Source organism: Olea europaea, chromosome 11 (genome assembly GCF_002742605.1).
Source record: "Olea europaea var. sylvestris chromosome 11, O_europaea_v1, whole genome shotgun sequence".
Classification (NCBI taxonomy): domain Eukaryota; kingdom Viridiplantae; phylum Streptophyta; class Magnoliopsida; order Lamiales; family Oleaceae; genus Olea; species Olea europaea.
This window is the reverse complement of record NC_036247.1, coordinates 9,276,323-9,298,406: the sequence shown is the minus strand read 5'-3', so window position 1 is coordinate 9,298,406 and position 22,084 is coordinate 9,276,323. Positions and strand designations below refer to the sequence as shown.

The 22,084-nt window shown below is 34.3% G+C and overlaps 1 protein-coding gene across 1 annotated transcript; it reads left to right on the top strand.

Annotated features, from left to right (window-relative positions):
• The first annotated feature begins 17,151 nt into the window (after positions 1-17,151).
• On the top strand, positions 17,152-21,440 carry LOC111403279 (putative late blight resistance protein homolog R1B-17). Its single transcript, XM_023031714.1, has 3 exons — positions 17,152-17,745; positions 18,323-20,662; positions 21,165-21,440. The coding sequence occupies exons 1-2, from the start codon at positions 17,305-17,307 to the stop codon at positions 20,627-20,629; spliced, it is 2,748 nt and encodes a 915-aa protein (XP_022887482.1). The 5' UTR covers positions 17,152-17,304; the 3' UTR covers positions 20,630-20,662; positions 21,165-21,440.
• Positions 21,441-22,084: the final 644 nt, after the last annotated feature.

Below are 22,084 nucleotides of genomic sequence, written 5' to 3'. Positions count from 1 at the left end.
ATAAGGCTGATGCTTTAAATACGCAAATCTTTTTTTAAGCAAACTAATTGTCCTCTCAATAACAGTACATAGAGTTGAATTTCGAAAATTGAACATCTCCTCACTACTTTCTGGATGTTGACCCTCAATATCCCTATGCTGATAACGAATCCTACGATATGGTGTAAGAAATCCCGAAACTACTGGGAAGCCGACGTTGACAAGATAATATTTACTTGTTAAAGAGTTTTTTATAACATAGTCGCTATTTAAATATTATAACTCATACGTGAAAGAAATATTTTCAAAATAATGAGGCAAACTTACCAAAAGGAATTGTTACCTTGTGTCCCTAGCGTAATATTGCACTTTGTAACAGTCGACCGTCATATGCAGATCCCTCCCAACCAGTAAGCACATATGTAAATTTTATATCAAATGTGCAAACTACTAAAACATTTTAAGAAATCACTTGCTTTCTATTGCGATACCTAACTTGGTCCTCTAAGGGTACGTTTGCAGCAATATGTGTACCATCTATTGCCACCATAGTTCTCAAAGCTTACCCGACCATCGACCCAGTCAAGGCATCGAATTTTAGGTTACTGGTCGAACTGGTGGGTTAGTGGTTAGACCGGTGGGTTAGTGCTTAATAATTATAAAATATTTTCTAAAGTATAAATTTTTTCTTTTAGATAAAACCAAAAAAATTTAAATTATCTATCATTAATTATATATATATATATATATATATATATTGATGTACACTAAACTTTCATTGACAAGAACAATGTCTTGGATAGTTGAATCTGCATTTTTGTTTAGAATTTTTCGTTTTGGACGAACATCATCAGCAATACCTACAAATGCTGCCAATAAAAGTTCATAATTTTTTTTGTGATATACATTATCATGAAAGTGGTAATACTTTGAATTACCTATTTCAATATCCATGTCTACGTACTTGTAAAGTTCATCAAAGTTGTAAACTGGAAACATGAATCCACGAGAGGGATGTGGTCTTCATTTATTTATTCTATTCAAGTTGAGCCACGAATTGTCCATTGTTTATTTCCAAAAGTTGATCTAAATCTTTCGTCTGTTTGTTTCACATATGCATTTGAGATCAAGTATGTCTTTGATGACACCAATGTGTTTTCTAGAGCTTTAATGTTTTGAGCAAATATAGTTCCTTGGACTTTGTTTTCCTATATGCATTATTAATATGTAAAGTAAAGTTTTTTCAAATTCAACTATGTAAAATAAGGCAGATAAGTTTGACCAGTACACAGTCTTATGCAGAGACGGATATAGGGGGGGGGGGCTGGGCTGGGATGTAGCCCCCCCCCCCAGGCCCAAGAATTTTTTTTTAAGGTATTTTTTTTTTTTTTTTGGGTAAAAAATCAGTTTTTTGTGTAAAATTTTTTTTTTTACGTAGTAGCCTGGTTTGAAATTTTGTAGCCCGATCGTGGATCCAATCCTGGATCCGTCCCTGAATCACAACATGTTGTATCACTCGTACCAAACATTCATATTTTAGAATACTTAAGTTTCGCTAACACTATTTACATCCAGTATCACATCAATCACCTGAAAATTGAACACCTGATCTTAAATGCCTCCTAAAAAACACGTGACAACTGAATCTTGAGAACCTTCAAATAAACAAATTTGTTGTTCAGAAATGAATAGTTCCTGAGAAATGAAATATGCATTTCGATTAAATAATATGAGAAATTAACACACAAATAGCACTAAGATGCTCAAGACTAGTTCATTTATTCACAGTACTTATGCAATTTGTTACATGCACATATTTGTTACAATGTTCAAGCATGTTAAGACAAGAAACTTGATGAGGAAAAGTGCAATATCCTAGACATAACTGCCATTTATGACAAAGGTAAATGTTGTCTGGTAGATGGGATTAAATATCCCCCAAAATATTGTTGGATAAAATGCCATTTATGTGTATAAATTTTAACAAAAGCTGACATCAAGAACTTGAAAAATAATCAGTCTTATGGTAATTATAATAGTTTAGCATAGGTTAATGAAAAAAATGTATATGGCATGTTTGAGTCACATTTTTAAAAAAAAATACATTCTCAAACAGTGATTTGACATCATTTCAACTACACATTCTTCAATAAAATAATATTATACGCAAATTTAAAACTTTTCTTTATTTTTTAATTACACATTTTTCATCAATACACTATTCAAAAATTCATTTTAAGGAAAATAATGTAGCTCAAACAAGGACATAATTTCATATTGCAGCAGGACGAACTAGCACATACCAAATTTGAACAAACAACCACAATATGTGAGCTCCAGCAAATAATGTTAATACTTGCAAAATGGTATGGTAATGAGCGATATGTAAGTAACATAATAATATTGATAACATGTTTAAAGGTTTTTAAAAGATATATATTTTATATTAATCTAGACATTCATGGTATTAGTAAGTACATCATCCTCTCTCTCCTCCTTTTTTTTTTTTTTGTGAATTATCACATATAAATAATTTGAATTCAAAAAATTAAAATCTATAAAAATCTTATTAATATCAAGCATGTCCTACATGATAAGAAGTTCAGTACAAAATAATTCAGTGATGGAAAAACCACACCAATACACAGATCATCAGTAGAAAGCCAAAATTAATTCAACAGAGTTCTTCAAACCGAATTGACCAAAAAAATAAAGAATAACAAGTACTCCTACCGTTAAAGAATAAAAAAAAGTTTGTTAAAATTATTTCACAGAACAAGATCAACATCTACATATTTTCTTGTGGCAATCGAACAATGTTTATAGACATCAAAGTTTGATCATAGAGAAACTAATTACTGTCCCTATAAAGAATATTGCTGGTGGTAAACCACTTGCTAAAGTAACCCTCAGCCCTCTTCCAAAAGACAAAGATCAAGTCCTTCCTCCTAAAACTACAGGCATGAAATCTCCCAGAGAACTCAAGCGTGATCAGCGAGGCCAAGATCAAGTTACTCCAGCAATTAGTAGTAGCAAGTCAATAAAAAATTACAGAAGTTTAGAACCATCTCCAGGGATTCAGAAAACATAGGTGATCGTCCAAGGATGAAAACTAAATGACACAAAGAACAAAAAAGTTGTATAGAGAAGGAGAAAAGCCTGGAACTGATAGAGAAACAAACCCGCTTCAGTAATTTGTTTGGGTCTTCGATTTTTTCTTCTTTCTTCCTGGTTCAATTGTGTGAGAAATTGGTTTCTTCTCCCTTCTTTCTGGTTTGTTGTGTGAGTAGATGAAAGAGGGCAAGGGTTTTGAACGGAGGAAATGAGTTGGGAAGGCTGCTTTTTAATTGGTTTTTGTTCAAAAGGCCTTTGACCAAATTTTTTAAAATAATATAAAATATAAATATTTAAATATTTGAAAAGACAATTATAACCTTCCAATTTCTCCCCAAACTAAAGAAGAAAGGACCCAATTCATTCCTAAATTAGAGTTCTCAAGAATAAAAAATCTATGTCTTTTTCCATTTCTAAGGCTTGCCCGTCGATCTCTCTCTATCTCCATTTTCTGAACTTTGAAACTCGTCGGGCCACCTTCAAGTAACGTCTCTCGAGCGGTTGAATTTGTATTGTGTTTGTTTCTCCACCCCCAATTTTGTAGTAGAAGTTTGTTTCCCCATCCCCTTCTCAGATTTAGGAAGCTATATAATACATGAAGAGCTCTTTTATATTATATATGGAAGGGTCTTTACGGTTCCTGTAGCCAAAACTTTTGAGCGACTTATCTACATTATGATAGTTTTATGGCACAAAATTGACAATATTCTGCCTCAGGTGTGCTTGTAAAGGTTATGTTTTGATTTCCTCTTTTTCTAAAGGAGAAAAGTCATATTGTTTTGTCAAAAGAAAAAAATGATGGTTCTATTTCCCACTGTTTTAATGTTTCTTTTCATCTGCATTATTATGATTCACCTAAGCACATGGCAATAAGTACTTTGTAATTTATATGCTGATTGGATTAAAAGTCTCACATATTTGATTTCGTATTGGTAGATTCACTTCTGCATTTGTTTGCCACATACTAATAATGTTGTTTCTTGAAAAATTTAATGGTGATGATTGCTACATATCTGTGATTTGCAAGGCTAAAGCTAACTATTTCTTTCTTGCATATGAAAAGTTTGAGCTTCTTAATTTCAGTTTTGTCTTGGTAGTTTAAAGTTTGGTTTGTTTCCAGCCTTTGCTTGTATAAGAGATCATTCTTGATTCTTTAATTGCATCGTCCATGAACTCATTTACGAGTTTTAGATTAATGCTTATTTTGTTTCCATCATTTTTTGGTTTCTTATTCTTGTTTGGGTTATTGACTATTACTTCGACATTTAACTCTTTTTCTTCAAGTCCAAAACCATCTCTTCTCATTCTCCTTCAAAATGCATTAAGTTCTTCTCATTCTTCCAGGAAAGATCGAATGATTTCTAGAAAGTTTACCAAATATTTAAAAGAAAAAAATGACTTCTTTATGTTAGGTTTAAATGATTTAGAAAATGAAAAATGCTGAATTTGTAAACAAATTACTATACTAAGGTAAGGCATTTAACTATGAAGTCATCGCGTGCACAATTTATAATACATTGAACTTACAAGTTCTCTAAAGCACACTAGGTAAGAACGCCTAATAAGTGAATATCAAATAAAATATACTTTCTTGTTAGCAATAATAATACCAGCTCTTAAATTTCATATTCTGCAAAAAAATTTCTACTACGAGAAAAATTAGAAGAACTAGGTAACTTGTTTTAATATTTCTAGTTTTTATATTTGTTATTATGTGCTTTGCTACCATCGGTTCTACTATTGTACATATTTTATAATTTACAGTGCGATGGAGAAGATTCTTCAAGTTGATGCTACTATTACGACGAGATGCAAATTGCAAATAGTGCGAGATGTGCATAAGAAGCTCGATACAAATTAAAAAAAACAAGCTTAGTGAGAGCTGCTTCAGATCTTTTCTTAGGTTGAAGGACATAAAGTTGGCTTCGTAAGTTATACATCAATTATTATTAAGAAAGATAAGGACCAACAAAAAAGAAGTTTGGTTTAAGATAGGAGAGAAAAATGCAAAATTTGGGTTGGAAGAATTTATTTTAGTTACGGGCTTAAATGCGGGTGATGATAACGACATAGATAAGACCGTAGGAGAAGAGTATCGGATCGTGGAAGAATATTTTAAGAAAAGTGAGCGGAAGATAACAAAGAGAGATGCTTACAATGCATTTGTAAATTGCCAGAAAGAAAGAGTGATAAGTATAAGTTAGGATTGATCGTAATCTTGGTGTACGTTATGTAGGCCACGAAGGAGAATACATACATTGATTTATGGTGGCTAAACTTGGTGGACGATCTAGATAGGTTCAAGACGTATCCATGGGAAAAGTTTTCATTTGAATACACGATCAGTATATTCAAACGTCAAATAAGAGATAAATTGAAAAGTTCGGACGTCGGATGCAAATCACGTTGTCAATATTCATTGCATGGCTTTCTCCTTACTATAATGGTATGAACAAACAATACACTTGACTCGTATTTTTTTATATATAAATTCGAGTTGTGAGGTAATATAAATGTTTGTTTTGCAATAGATTTGGGCATTCGAAACGATCCCAACTTTGGGAATGAAGTTTGGTACGAAATATCCAGATGTAATACCAAGAATGGTCGCTTGGGAAATGTTAAAGAGGTTAACATCTGCTGCCATTTATAACGTGTTGAATTCAAAGGAGGTAAATTTGTCTTTTTTAAGTTTAATGGGAATAAATTGTGGAATTAGCTTCGTGAATGACTAATGACTTGCACCTTTCAATATTTGCAGTTGGAGGTTAATTTCACATTGATTCCCACCGAAGTTGAACTCGAAGAGGCCTATTGGAAAGAGTTGAAAAAACCAATCGTGGAAGAAGATGATAGTATCTCATATCATTCCGAAGGAAACGAGGCTGAGCATGATGCCGAGCCACAGCACGCATACCACGAAGAGTCTCCTAGAGCAGCTCAACCATCACAGCGTGGTTTTGAGATCAACATAGTGGATTTATTGAGAACGAAAATGGAAAAACTTGAGTGAAGGCTGCAAACAGTCATATCGACTTGACTTGATCAGGTGGAGAAAAAGGTTGATAGGTTAGTTGAATTGACTGTGACAGGTCGGTTCCATCCAGCGACTAGTGCATTTGATGGTGCCACTAATAGCACAACTTATGTACCAGAAAATGAACTGAAGGATGGGTTGAAAAAGGATGCTAGGTTTGATGATGTGACAAATGTGCATGCTGCTGAAAGAAAGGTAGATTTGCCGAAGAGAATTCAAAGTTAGAGGAGGAGGAGGTTAGAGGAAAAAATAGAGGAAGGAATGAGTTGGAAACTGAGTCTGGATTTGATGATGTGAGAGATGTACCTACTGCTGAAACAAATGTAGAAGCGCATGAGGAGGACCCAAAGTTAGAGGAGGAGGTTAGAGGCAAAAATATAGGAGGGAAGGACTTGGAAAATGAAGCTTTTAATATTTGCAGTTGGAGGTTAATTTCACATTGATTCCCACTGAAGTTGAACTCGAAGAGGCCTATTGGAAAGAGTTGAAAAAACCAATCGTGGAAGAAGATGATAGTATCTCACATCATTCCGAAGGAAACGAGACTGAGCACGATGTCGAGCCACAGCATGCATACCACGAAGTGTCTCCTAGAGCAGCTCAACCATCACAGCGTGGTTTTGAGATCAACATAGTGGATTTATTGAGAACGAAAATGGAAAAACTTGAGGGAAGGCTGCAAGCAGTCATATCGACTTGACTTGATCAGGTGGAGAAAAAGGTTGACAGGTTAGTTGAATTTACTGTGACGGGTCGGTTCCATCCAGCGACTAGTGCATTTGATGGTGCCACTAATAGCACAGCTTATGTACCAGAAAATGACTGAAGGATAGGTTGAAAAAGGATGCTGGGTTTGATGATGTGACAAATGTGCATGTGCTGAAAGAAAGGTAGATCTACCGAAGAGAATTCAAAGTTAGAGGAGGAAAAGATTAGAGGAAAAAATATAGGAAGGAATGAGTTGGAACTGAGTCTGGATTTGATGATGTGAGAGATGTGCCTACTGCTGAAACAAATGTAGAAGCGCGTGAGGAGGACCCAAAGTTAGAGGAGGAGGTTAGAGGCAAAAATATAGGAGGGAAGGACTTGGAAAAGGAAGCTGAATCTGGGAATGAAATAGATGAGCAAATAAATAAAAAAATGGTCAAGGAGAGTGTTAGAAAAGAAATAATATTAGAAAAGGAGCATCCCGACGTGAAGAAAGGGATCTCTGATTTTGTGACACCTGAAAAGCATGATATGGATACAAATGAACTCATGCAAGGTATGTAAAAATGAATTCAAAGTTCAATTTTACATCTTTATATCCAAATGAAATAAATTGTCCACTTCTAATTGTTGTTATTTGCAACATATATGCGACATTGTAGAAATCGATGAGGCGGGATGCGATCCATCGAAAGGACGAGGGTATCGTCGAAAGAGAAAAGCGCACTTATTGTGTTCTCCGTACATGGAGCTGACGAAGAGGAGAACATTGTCGGACATCAATGTATAAGATCTTTATCGAGAAGTAGATCCCGTCAAGGTTGAGACTTTTTGCAAATGAAACTACATCTTCGTGGTAAATTATTACATATAGTTGCAAGTACATGTGAAAGTAATGAAAGTATTACCTAAATATAACTTCGTGTTGACTTTGTTGTATGCACAGTCAAATTATACCTTTGCGCTTTTATGATGTTCAAGCAAAAAGTTCGATGGATCTTTTGAATGAGGATGATTGGATTAATGACAGTGTAAGTAATCCAACTTTAATGATTTACAATAATGTCATAAAAGAATTCAGTTTGAATTGATTAGTTTATTTTTGTAGATTATGAACGAAGCCCTATACAAGATACGAGAAAGGGCTTCCAAAATTTTCAATCTGTTTCAGCCTGTTACAAATTGGATATTTATATCTATCAATTTGTTATCAATGCATATGGCCAGTTACAGTCCAGTAAAGAGCTCAAATGTAGCAAGAGTCTAATTAATTATGTGAGAGGGGCTACTCCGAAGCTCGGTAAACATTGAAAGGATTGTAGATATTTGTATCTTCCTTATTGGACCCACGACCATTGGTTTACAGTTCAAGTCGACATGCAGAAACGGACCATTTTTATGTTAGATAGTCTGAAGGGTCACATTCGCTGGGCAGCGTTGGAAGCTTACTTTTTGTCTCTACAGGTCATTATTCTATTGATAATAAAATCTCATGTCACCGGTGAAAGCAAATATAGTACAGAGAATTTCAAATTTGTGAACGTAAAAGATGTTCCTCAATAAGTGAACGCGTAAGAATGACTAATTTCATAATTAGTAGTACCTTATTATCTCCAGTGTTGGAAATTAATACAAAAATATTACAACTTTTTTACAGATCCGATTGCGGAATATTCGCTATCAAATACATAGAATTTCTGCAAGAGAATATGGACGTAAATACAATTTGACTGAATTACGTATCAATATGGAGAAAGAAACTGGCTACAGCGTTGTTAGCTTAGGATTTCAAGTCGTAGATTGTGCTTTGCTCGTATTTTTTTATATTTTTATAGCATTATGTAGTGACTTGGTTGTTTTGACTTTGGAGTAGCAGTTATTTTGGAGTTTGAATACAATTTCAATGTACATATTTTTCATTTTCTTCTATAATTTTAAAGTTTAGATATTGTCCATGTCAGATTGTTGAGTTTTACATGTACAAGCTGACATATTTTCCATTGTCATATCGTTGTAGTATAAGAGTAGTCCTTATTTTGGTAACGACGTAGATCTTTTTATGACCAGACTAACGACTTCGAAGTCATTTCAGCTAAAATTGATACTAAAACGATTTAGAACTCGTTTCTGAGACACAAAACGACATGCATATCGTTTCAATGTTAAATACACACTGCTTTCCTGATTTGTGTAACGACTTAGAACATGTTATGACCACACATAATGACTTCGAAATTTTTTTAGATAAAATTGATACTAAAACGATTCGTTCCTGATATACAAAACGACATGCATATCGTTTTAATATTAAATACACATTGCTTCCCTGATTTGCGTAACGACTTAGAACTTGTTATGACCACACATAACGACTTCAAAGTCGTTCCAATTAAAATTGATACTAAAATGATTTAGAACTCATTCCTGAGACACAAAACGACATGCATATCATTTCAATGATAAATACACACTATTTCCTTGATTTGCGTATGACTTAGAACTTGTTATGGCCACACATAACGACTTTGAAATCGTTTCAATTAAAATTGATACTAAAACGATTTAGAAATCCTTTCTGAGACACAAAACGACATGTATATCGTTTCAATATTAAATACACACTGCTTTCTTGATTTGCATAACGACTTAGAACTCGTTATGACCACACATAACGACTTTGAAGTCGTTTCAGTTAAAATTGATACTAAAACGATTTAGAACTCGTTCCTGAGACACAAAACAACATGCATATCGTTTCAATATTAAATACACACTACTTATCTGATTTGTGTAACGACGTAGAACTTGTTATGATCACACATAACGACTTCGAAGTCGTTTAAGTTAAAATTGATACTAAAACGATTTAGAACTCGTTCTTGAGACGCAAAATGACAGGCATATCATTTCAATGTTAAATGATTTGTGTAACGGCGTAGAACTTGTTATGATCACACATAACGACTTCGAAGTCGTTTAAATTAAAATTGATACTAAAACGATTTAGAATTCGTTCCTGAGACACAAAATGACATGCATATCATTTTAATGTTAAATACACATTGCTTCTCTGATTTGTGTAACGATTTAGAACTCGTTATGACTACACATAACGACTTCGAAGTCGTTTTAGTTAAAAGCGATACTAAAACGATTTAGAACTTGTTCTTGAGACACAAAACGACATTCATATCATTTCAATGTTCAATACACATTGCTTCTCCGATTTTCGTAACGACTTAGAACTCATTATTACCACACATAACAACTTAGAACTCATTTCAGTTAAAACTGATACTAAAACGATTTAGAACTCGTTATTGATACATAAAACGACATGTATATCATTTCAATATTAAATACGCACTACTTTTCTGATTTGCGTAATAACGTAGAATTGAGATATGTTATCGTTCTATTTATATTTATTAAAATTAATCTGCGATAATTTCTATGTAAAAAATAAAAATCTGAAAAAAATTCTATAATTTTGGTATGTATAAAAGCAAAATCGGTATGTGAAAATATTGCATGTAGAAATAGTATATATAAAAAGGGTAAAGAAAATATGTGCAAATACGATTAAAAACATATACGGTAAGGAGCATATACGGTAAGCTGCATATACAGTAAGTTACCTGAAAATATGGTACGCTGCATATACGGTTAGTTATATGCGGATACGGTAAGCTGCATATACGATAAATTGTATATACGATATGGTCAAAATCGGTATCTAAACTACATATACGGTATGTGATAATCCGTTTATGTTCCGATTAATCATGAAAAAAAATAGGAGAAATTCAATGGCTTGAATTTCAAAAGGTGGCAACAGAAAATGTTATTTTATCTGACCACTTTGAATCTTGCGATATTTTTGACTGAGACTACTCCAAGGACATGTCGAACGATCGAGGACGGTCGAAACATCATTTTTAGGTATAACGATATACATATCATTATGTTCTCGAAGAAACGACTTTGAGGTCGTTGTAGATGTTATATAAACCGAAACGAGTTAGAAGTCGTCAACTTTTAAAAGAAACGACATATAAATCGTTATGTACCAAATAGTGAAATAACGTAATGTCATCCATCTCATTTCATTACAAACTTGACGAGTTCGAAATCGTTTTAGATGGAATAATAACTACAATGACTTCGGTATTGTTTCTTCACAATTTAAATGACATTCATATCGTTATGTCTAAAAATGACATTTCGATCGTCTACAGTCGCTCGACGTACCTCCGAAATTTGAATGACAATCGAAAGAGCGTATCAATTGGGCTGGTAGCTCTCGAATGGCCCTGAAAGAGCCAACAGAGATGCCCTATTTCTATCGAAACAACTCGAGTGTGAAAGACTACTATGGAGTTACAAACGATACCATAGCATCGTTCGAGTGAGATTGAACTAGCTCGATGACCTATTTTTATCGTCATATGTACGGTGTGATGTATGTCGGTGGCCGTAGATGGCCATGACGTCATTTTTTAGCATAAAGATACTAATATCGTTTCAAGTATGAAGAAACAATACCAATGTCGTTGTAGATATTATTTCAACTAAAACGATTTCGAAATTGTCAGTTTTGTAATGAAACGAGATGGATGATGTTACATTATTTCACTTTTTGGTTCATAACGATATATATGTCGTTTCTTTTAAAATTTGACGATTTCTAACTCGTTTCGGTTTATATAATATCTACAACGACCTCAAAGTCATTCTTAGAGAACATAACGATATGTATATCGTAATACCTAAAAACTACGTTTCAACCGTCCTCAATCGCTCAACATACCTCCGAAATGTGTATGACGATTGAAAGAGCATATCAAGTGAGCTGGTAGATATCGAATGTCCCAAAAGGGCTAATGGAGATCTCTGTTTCTATCGAAACAACTCAAGTGTAAAAGATAACTATGGAATCACAAACGTTACCATAGCGTCGTTCGAGTGAGATTAAACTAGCTCGATTACCTATTTTTATCGTCATACGTACGGTGGAACGTATGTAGGTGGCCGTGGATGGCCGAAACATCCTTTTAAGCATAACGATAATAATATCATTTCAAGTGTGAAGAAACGATATCGATGTCACTGTAGTTATTATTTTAGTAGAAACGATTTCAAACTCGACAGGTTTGTAATAAAACAAGATGTATCCTGTTTCAAGAATGATTAGACTAGAATGATATCAATATCGTTCTGAAGAGAAGAAACAATATGTGCCCAACCCTCGTTAAGTACTGAAGCAATGTGTATTTAATATTGAAATGATGTAAACGTCATTTTTCGTCGCACGAACAGGTTCAATATCGTTTAGTATCAATTTTAAGTGAAACGACTTCGAAATCGTTATGTGTGGTCATAACGAGTTTTACGTCGTTACGCAAATTCGATAAGTATGCATGTCGTTTTGTGTCCTAGGAACGAGTTCCAAATCGTTTTAGTATCAATTTTAACTGAAACGACTTCGAAGACGTTATATGTGGTCATAACAAGTTCTACGTTGTTACGCAATTGAGAGAACTGGTGTATTTAACATTGAAACGATATACATATCTCGTTTTGTGTCTCAGGAACGAGTTCTAAATCGTTTTAGTATCAATTTTAACCGAAATAATTTTGAAATCGTTATGTGTGGTCATAACAAGTTCTAAGTCTTTACACAATTCAGAGAAGCAGTGTGTATTGAACATTGAAATGATATGCATGTCGTTTTGTGTCTGCGGAACGAGTTCTAAATCGTTATGTTAAACTGTACAATTTTTGAATTGGAACGACATTCATGTCTACTGTAAAGACATGAGCTATGAGAAAAAGTAACATGAATACCTAAAATACTTTAATTTGATTTCAACGGTACAAAAATATTTTAATAACGCAATGACTTCAGAATCTAATAAGTCATTTCATTCAATTGAAATAATAAGTACGAAATCGTAAAGTTACAAGACACGATAGTATTACAACTTTAAGGTTCACTACTAGCTACTTAGCCCGTGCAAGTGGATCGAACATGACCAATTTTCTTACACCTGCTTCACTTACGAGCCACACACGTCTCTCAGACCGACCATTTCCTCTTTTTTGACGGTCGCCCCCTTCTCTTCGTACCAATGGTGGAATATACTTCTTTGGCTATCACATTCTTAGGAATTTTTCATTCGACCTCGTTCAGCGAAGGATATACGAATGTAGAATAAGCTTGCTCCCAACAAATACTAGTGTAAAAGGGGGTACATAATTTGTAGCCGTCGTCTCCTTTAAACCTTGCGACAGCAATTGCATCGCACTTGGAAACTTGTCCAAATCAAATCTTCTACACGTACATGTCATTTCGTAAAAATCCACAAAGTGGTTTTCTAAATTATCACCAACTTGATAAATGTCCGGAGAAACTTGATTTACCTCCAACTTATTTGACTCATTATATGTCATGCACATTTTTTTTCCTAATGATGACGTGAGTTGGGTCACACATTTTTCTGCTTCAACATGTCTTTCATAAAATTACCTTTGTAGTATTTCACGAATATATTCTATTAAACCAACTATGGGAAGTTCTCAAGTACTCTTCAACAAACCATTTGTAGATTTCGCATTATTCGTAGTCATGATATTGTAACATATCTCGGTAAAATGCGCTCTAGCCCAATAATGAAAATCTTCTTCTAATAGGTACTCTTGGATGCCCTCCTTTTTACTGCATAGAGCTTTCGTGTAGGACTCAAATTCAGTTACAGTATAAGTCTTCGACACTGCTCTAAACAAAGTTGCAACATCACACCTGAAAAATTTGTCTTCAAGTTTTTTTGCAAGTGATATATACAATTACCATAATGAACAAATCGAAACACATTTCTAAGTCCATTTTTTATGCATGTTGCACGGTCAAATATAATCACAAGGTCATCCGTATCACCTGTTATTAACCGCAACTTTTGAAAGAACCAAGTCTAGGATTCATCATTCTCCGAATCAACTACTCCCCATGCGAGTAGAAATATTTGAAAATTTGCATCTTGGGAAGTTTCTATGAGTAGAGTACCTTTCATTCTCGATGTCAAAAATGCACCATCTATAGAAATTATCTTTCACATTGAGTTGAGGAACCCATGTATACTTGGTCCCAGTGCTATATGAAGGTACTTAAAGCGTCGATCATCATTAGTATGAATGAATGTTAGTGTACCAGAATCTTACATCTCCAAAACATGACAATATATTGGCAATTTCGCATAACTCTCACGGGGTTTCCCACAAATCAGTCCACAAACAAAATTTTTGGCCATGTATTCTTTAGTATAGCTTACGGTTATACCGAACTCTCGACGAATGTCATTAATAATGTCCCTTGGTCTGTAAACTTGGTTGACATCTTCATACTTAGGAGCGTTGTGGTTTCCAATAATCATATATGAAGCATGCCTATGATCTCTGTGATGAACACTCATGGAGCAAGAATGATGACCATTGTATTTTCGAACTTAGAAAAAAGGACTTTCTACGATCTTGGTTGCTCGTAAGTGCCACTTGCAATTTTCATCAATACAAACAATTGTATAAGTGCTCTTATTTGACTTCTCAACTTTGTACTCAAAGTGACACGTTATAGCTAGCAACTGCAATTTTGATATTAGGTCATATTTCAATGGAAACAACTGGTTGACTTGCACATCTAATCGTTCCTAAATTTTTACCGATGTCTCGTAACAGAGCGAAGATACAATATAAGTACATTCTACATCATTACCATTCACTATATTCATACTAAAAGGTTAATACGTATGTAACTCAAAATTATTGTCATATGCTACAGGAGAATTAGCTTCATCATTTACTCTTCAGGGACTATCTTCACTTACGTCAAAACAATTATAATCTACAAATATTCCATCACCATTGTCATCATTACCATCGTTGTCTGTTCGATCATGTTCCGCCTCGTTGTTCATATTTTCAATTTGTTCTCCACCATCTATTACTAATAAACATCATTCATCATCAAAATCTTCTCGATTCTCAACAACCTCATTTAAAATACTTACACAAAGAAAAGTTTCTGTACAGGCAGATATAAACCACTTCACATTGTTGTCACAATCAATTGTGATTAGTGCAGCTGGAGCTTTAGACATTATCGGGACAAGAGCTGAAATCTCTATTTTGTATAGACTCGTATCGATATTCAATGCCTCCTTAACTTTATCATATAGTTCCATGTAAGAAATTATTTTTACAACAAGAATATGTATTGTTTTCCCTTTGTCATTTCCAGAATACTTCCATTCCCATGCACCTTCAACTGTATGCTCATATTCAATTAGATAACAAATCGATATTCATACCATGTCCATGGTGTCCATAACCTGTAATTCAACATATAAATTCCATCAAATTTCAAACATCATAAAGTATTGATAACGATATATACGTTGTCATGGATTTCAGAAAACGATATTTATGTCGTTCACGATTTCAGAAAACGATATGTATGTCGTTCTGTACTAAAAATCAAATGTATGTTTCACGTGAAAACAATGAGAATAATAGCCAATCATCCTTCACCACTTCACATTTCACTTCAATTAATACTAAGGAATACAAATAAGGAATAATGAGAATAAGATTGGGAAGTAACCCATTTAAAGCTTCAATCTAATCATAAAATGAATTCAAAATCAGTATTGACAAATGAACACCACAAACATATATACAACAACATGAACAGATGGTTCAAAACAATGAAGAAAGAAAGTGCTCAAATATTGAAAATTTATCATACCCTCTCTTCTTCTCCAAATGCCCAGTAAAAATATAGTAAGACTTTATTATTCATTTCAACCAAATGAATGTTCAAAGGAATGAGAATGTAAATTTTGTGATTTCATTAAGTAGAGAAGAAGATGATGATAAGAAAATTAGCATGGAGGCACTTACTGTGGTCGAGTCGTTCATAGAGAATGGAAGAAGATTAGGGTTGAAAGGAAATTGAAATGAAAATTAGAACAATAATATCATTTTACATACAAGGATATTTTAGTCTTTTACAAATTTTATTTTCCATATTTAGCCCTTGTTTGAGCCCCATTTTTGTGAAGAAAATGAATTTTTGAATAGTGTATTGATTAGAAATATGTGATTAAAAAATAAGGAAAAGTTTTTGATTTGCGTATAATATTATTTTATTGAAGAATGTGAGGTTGAAATGATGGCAAATCACTGTTGAAAAATGTATTTTGGTTGAAAAATGGGGCTCAAACAATGACTTAATAACTTTAGGCTCATTCAACTAAAGGCCTTAGTTCTTGGTCTTCTTGGACAAATGTTTAGTTTGACCAAGCCTTTTATATCAATCCTCCTTTTGAACATGGGTAGAGAGAGAGAGAGATAGGGCATGTGAGTAGATAGATGGTTGCGTAAAGTAGAATTTTGGGAAATTTTGAATTCCATTGAAAATAAAATCCCACTCTACCTCCTACTCCACCTCAAGAAAGTATTATCCTTATTTTCAAGAAAAATATAGTCACTTGACCAAAAGATGGATAACATTTTCCATGGAAAAAATTATCAATCAAACAGCGTAAAAGTGGGAATTTGAATGGAAAAAAGTCATTTTCTATGGAAAATATTTACAATCAAATGCATCCTTAGTAAAATTCCTAAGAGAAAAAGTGGAAACTTAAACATATTTTTCTTTCTTTCTTCTTACTTGCATATAATTGAATTTTTCGAACTTGAATATTGAACTGATAGTATCTTTTTCACCATACACAGGAAAGCTTTGAACATTTTGTGTGCACTACCAGTAATAACCAATACACACAAGAAGAAAAACATAGCAATAACAATGTCAAAATCCGCCACCGATCAGCTATCAGTGTCTTCTGCTTTAATGTAAGGTATTGTCGTTACTTTGCCCAAAACTCATTACTTATAGTACAAGTGCAATCCTCCCTATATCACTTAAATCTAACTTGAAAAATCCGTTCTAAACTCAATTCATTGGGCTCACCTCCATTTCAAGCTATCTCCTCTATTATAAGAATTGGATTTAAGAGTTCCAAATAACTTCTTAACCCTATTAAAGTTTTGTTTGGCCATTCACTAAGCAAAGTGCGAGGCCTGTTTCCTTTTCTTTGTTATTTTGAATAAGTTGTCATTTCTATTTACATTCCTTTTTTATAATCACTATATTTAATTATTCTGGAAAATTTTATTATAGAATGATTCAATCGATCGAGTAGGTTTATAATTGAGCCCGGCCCGACTTTCCCAAGGTTAAAAGAACAAAATTATCCAAATCTCCTTGAAAACCGACAGCATTTTCTCAGCTCCTGCCTCAATCTTTCCCCTCTTTCAACCGTTCACATCGCCCAAAAAAAAAAAAAAAAAAAAAGGCAAAAAAGGAAGAAGCAGATTTTGGCATTAAGAATTAATATAAGAAAGAAATGGCCGATGCAGCTGTAGAATTTCTGCTAGAAACCCTAAAGCAACTGCTTCTTTACAGTGTTGATCTGATTCGTGACGTGAAGAGTGACGTTGAATCTCTGTACAACGAGTTAGATTTGCTAAAAGGTTTTCTCAAGGACTCGACAGAAAAGCGGAATAGCAACGAATATATGAAATCAGTGGCGAGACAAACCAGGGAAGTGGTATATAATGCAGAAGACGCTGTTGAAACATTTGTTTCGCTTACATCTGTTCCGAAGACCAAAAGCTACTTTGAAAAAGCTCTCCACGGCAAAAATTATGTGGCAAATCTTCGAAATGTGGCTGAAGAGGTTAAATCCATCATGACGATGGTGAAGAATATGTATGATAGCAAGAAGATTGGTTTTGCTGCACTGCAATATGGGGAGGGATCTGAAAGAATTACAACAAAGAGAAAGGTATAATATTATTTTTTATCTGCATTAGTTGATTGAATTTAATTAAAAAAAAAAAAAAAAACAATTAATATAGAGAGGAAGGTAAATTATAGATTATTAACTTTTTAACTTAGATATTTTATTGTATAGTTCACACACTGTCTTTAAGGCAATCAACTTTGGACTAGTTCTTTTTATTATTATTCAGTAGTAAGAAAATTGATCCATTTGTTGGATTCTTGATCTTTTTCTTACTAATCAGTATGAAAGTTGGAATTAATTTCATGGGTTTAACATGAGCATGTTTGGTTATGCTTAAAAATGAGTCAAAACTTATTTAAAAATTACATTTTTAACTAGGTTTATTTTTTTGTAGGAAAGTAACTTTTAAATTTAGACAAGCTCTCAAAGTTACGTGTATTCTCATTTAGGAATCTGACATCAATACGAGTTATTATATGGATATGGACATAAATACTATCCCATCTTGTGGAAAGTGTACAATTCACCATTTTATTACCATCTTCAATGCATTCTAATCTCTATTTCACTTTTATCGGATCCCAAGTTTGTGATATAACCATTCACCATGACATAGGTTCCCATTGTAGAGGAAGAAAACGTGGTGGGCTTTCAAGATGAGGCAGAAAAATTGATCAAACTTCTGAATGAAGGATTGGAGGAACTAGAAGTTATCTCAATCATTGGTATGCCTGGCCTCGGTAAAACGACACTGGCTAAAATTATATTTCGCGATCCTAAAATTGAATATGAATTCTACAATCGTGCATGGGTCTATGTTTCTCAAGAATATAGTAAAAAAGAGGTGTTCCTAAAGATTTTGGGACAGCTTATCAAGCTTACCGATGATATGTATAAGATGGATGCTGAAAGATTAGCTAATGAACTTCATAGATTTTTGGAGAAAGGAAAATATTTGATTGTCATGGACGATGTTTGGAAAGAATATGTTTGGGATGATCTCAAACTGGCTTTTCCCAAGAACAAGAATCGGAGTAGAATTTTACTGACTAGTCGTATACTTAGTGTAGGTAAACACGCAAACCCAAATAGGGATCCTCATTGCTTGCGTTTTTTAACTCCTCATGAAAGTTGGACATCACTCCAACAGAAGGCACTAGGCACAAAGCAGTGCCTTGATCAAGAGTTGATAGAGCATGGAAAACGTATAGCCAAAGAATGTGAGGGACTACCACTCGCAATAGGGATAATTGGAGGAGTTCTTCTAGGAAAAGGTATCGAAATTTATTGGTGGGAGAAAGTCGCGGGGAGGGTGCATGCATATTTAAACCTAGACCGGGAGGAACGCATGGATAAACTTATAGCACTTAGCTTCCAGAACTTACCGTATCACTTGAAAGCATGTTTTCTCTATTTTGGGATGTTCCCAGAAGACTTCGAAATCCCAGTGTCGAAATTGCTTCAGCTGTGGACTGCTGAAGGATTCATACAAAAAGAAGAAGGGATGAACTTGGAGGATATTGCAGAGGAATACTTGGAGGATCTTGTCAACAGGAATTTAGTAATGGTTGGAAAATGGAAGTCAAATGGTAAAGTTAAAATATGCCACGTTCATGACATGCTCCATGAGTTTTGCAAGAAGGAAGGTGCAGAACAAAATTTTTTCTATGAAATTAAAGAGTTCAATCGAGGTACCTATTCATTTTCCAGTACCCTTCCCTTTGATGAGTACCGTCGTCTTGGCGTTCATTCTGGCATTTCTAATTTTATCTCGTCTAAACAATTTGGTCCTCGTGTTCGGTCTTTGTTGTGTTTCTCTGGCGAAGATATTACATTGTCACTCGATCATGTTTCTTCCATCCCTGGAAGCTTTAAGTTGCTCAGGGTGTTAGATGGTAGACCCATCACTTTCCCTCGTTTTCCTTCTGACCTAACTCAATTGATTCATTTGAGGTATCTTGTTCTCTCCATTGCCTTCCAAGTGCTTCCCGCAACTATTTCCAACCTCAGGAACTTGCAAACTCTCATAGTCGTGACATCGTTACGCACCCTTGAAATCAAAGCAGACATATGGAAGATGATTCAGCTCAGGCATCTTGAAATAAATGCATCCACATCTTTGCCCAAAACAGGTAAGAGTAAAGAAGACTCTTTGATGCGATTGCCAGCTGTCCTTACCAAAACTAGAAAATGTAAAGAAGACTCTTTGAAAAGTGGTAGCCTAGTAACACTTTCTACAATATCTCCTGAGAGTTGTTCTGAAGATGTCTTTGCTGCAGCTCCAAACTTAAAGAAATTGGGTATTCGCGGCCAATTATTTAAACTTCTGGGGGATAAGGGTGGATCTACTTTGTTCGACAGTCTGGGGAAAATTTTGGTTAATCTTGAAAATTTGAAGCTAATGAATGATGTATTTCCGGGGTCACCTGCTGAAGGAAAACTAAGCCTACCTCAAATGTACAAATTTCCACCGAAGCTAAACAAGCTAACGCTATCAGACACACTGCTTGATTGGAAGCACATGTCTACGCTGGGAAAATTGGAAAACCTTGAGATTCTCAAGTTGAAAGACAATGCATTTGAGGGAATAATGTGGCAGGCAGAGGAGGGAGGTTTTCGTGCTCTCAGGATCTTGCATATTGGAAAGACAAATTTAGTTTCTTGGAATGCTTCAGCAGATCATTTTCCAAAACTTTGGCGTCTTTATCTTAAACACTGCAGTTATCTCTATGAAGTGCCATCAGGCCTTGGTGACATTTCAAGCCTACAAATAATGGACTTGTACTGTACCTCCAAATCAGCTGCTGCTTCTGCCCGAAAAATTGAACTGCTTAAAAAGAACTTTCAAGACCAGCAAAGCACCAAAGGCAGTGGATTTCAGCTTAACATTTATCCTCCAGACGCTCCAGCCAAAAATCAGTGATCACACGCGGGGATATACTGTAAAAGCTTGCAAGTAAGCCAACTTCTATTGAAGACTAACATTTTGTTTTAACTTATGAACCATTTATTTACATGCTTTTAAATGATCATGTTACTTAATATATCAATAATCAGATAATTAGATACACAGTTATATGCTCTGTTAGCTGAATTGACATTGGTTAGTATGCGAATCATGCAAATCTTGACAGATATTCAACAATAATATTTCTAATTGTGTTGTATGAAGTTGAACTCCAATAGACCAAATTTTAGTACAGCAGAATAAAACTTTATCACTGATTACAACTTTTGGAACTTCTTGAATGACGGCAAATTTAGATGAACAAGCTGATATCATTCTTTCGTTTGTGAGCCTATAATCAAACTCACTCAACTTCAAATCTGAAGCATATATATTTCACTTAAACAGAGTAAGATTGAGTCCATGATTTGCAGGCAGATGATTCCACTAAAAGATAATTATTTGTAAATTTCGACTCTGTTTTCATACTGTGTATGATTTATGCACGCAGATAAATCAATGAGTAACAATGCCAAGAATGTTGAACAAATGGAGTTTTGATGCACGGTGACATGGGTTTGCTTCCGGATCTCATTATGCTAGCTGGAATGAAACAAACTGTTGTCCTCAGTTTATTGTATGTTAAACTTGAGAAATTTTGCATTTTATTTTGTATAATGTGTTGAAATATTGGTACTTTTGACCTTGCATCTGTGTTATGACTTCTGAGTTGTTTTTGTGGTTGAGTGATCTTGACATTGAAAAATGAAACTTGCATTTCATTGAACCGATAGTATCTATATAGCAAAGCTTGCACTTTTTTATCTGTGTAGAATTGCATGAAGTTAAAAACACTAACACTACAAAAACGGTAATTTTAACGACGAAAACATTCATCTCTAAAGGTATCAGTAACCTATTGTCATGCGCAGTGACATGTTCAAGTACTTCATTGCAAATTTACTACGGAATTTATGGACGAAATAGTTTTGTCGACAAATTTACCATGGAATCCATGGCAAGTTAGTGAGGAAACGAAAAACTGTAGCTTACCTCTCTGATTCATTTCGATTTATATAGTGGTTGGCCTTCCTACTAGAATGTCTTCCTTTTCGACGAGCCCCTATAATAATGAAGATGCAGAAAGCAAAAAATAAAAAAAATAGGGATTACTGTACATTGACAATATGACCTCAATTGCCTTTCTTCCAGAATTCTCCTTATGTCTATAACAAATCCATTTGTAAATTTGTCTGAAATGAGAGAAAACTATGCACAATATTAATCTAAATTACTGCGCATTACCAAAATTTCATCTCGTTTCAAAGTTATCAGTTTTATGAAGGGAAAATTGCAACCATGTTACCAAACCTTTCATTTAATAGCAGATTTGATCCGAACCTTTCATTAGTGTCACCGAAAATACCGAAC

Excerpts from the sequence above, each read along its gene's own strand:
- LOC111403279 (XM_023031714.1), top strand. The coding sequence starts at position 17,305 with ATGGCCGATGCAGCTGTAGAATTTCTGCTAGAAACCCTAAAGCAACTG. Across the intron at positions 17,746-18,322 it reads GAATTACAACAAAGAGAAAG|GTTCCCATTGTAGAGGAAGA; the intron begins GTATAATATTAT and ends ACCATGACATAG.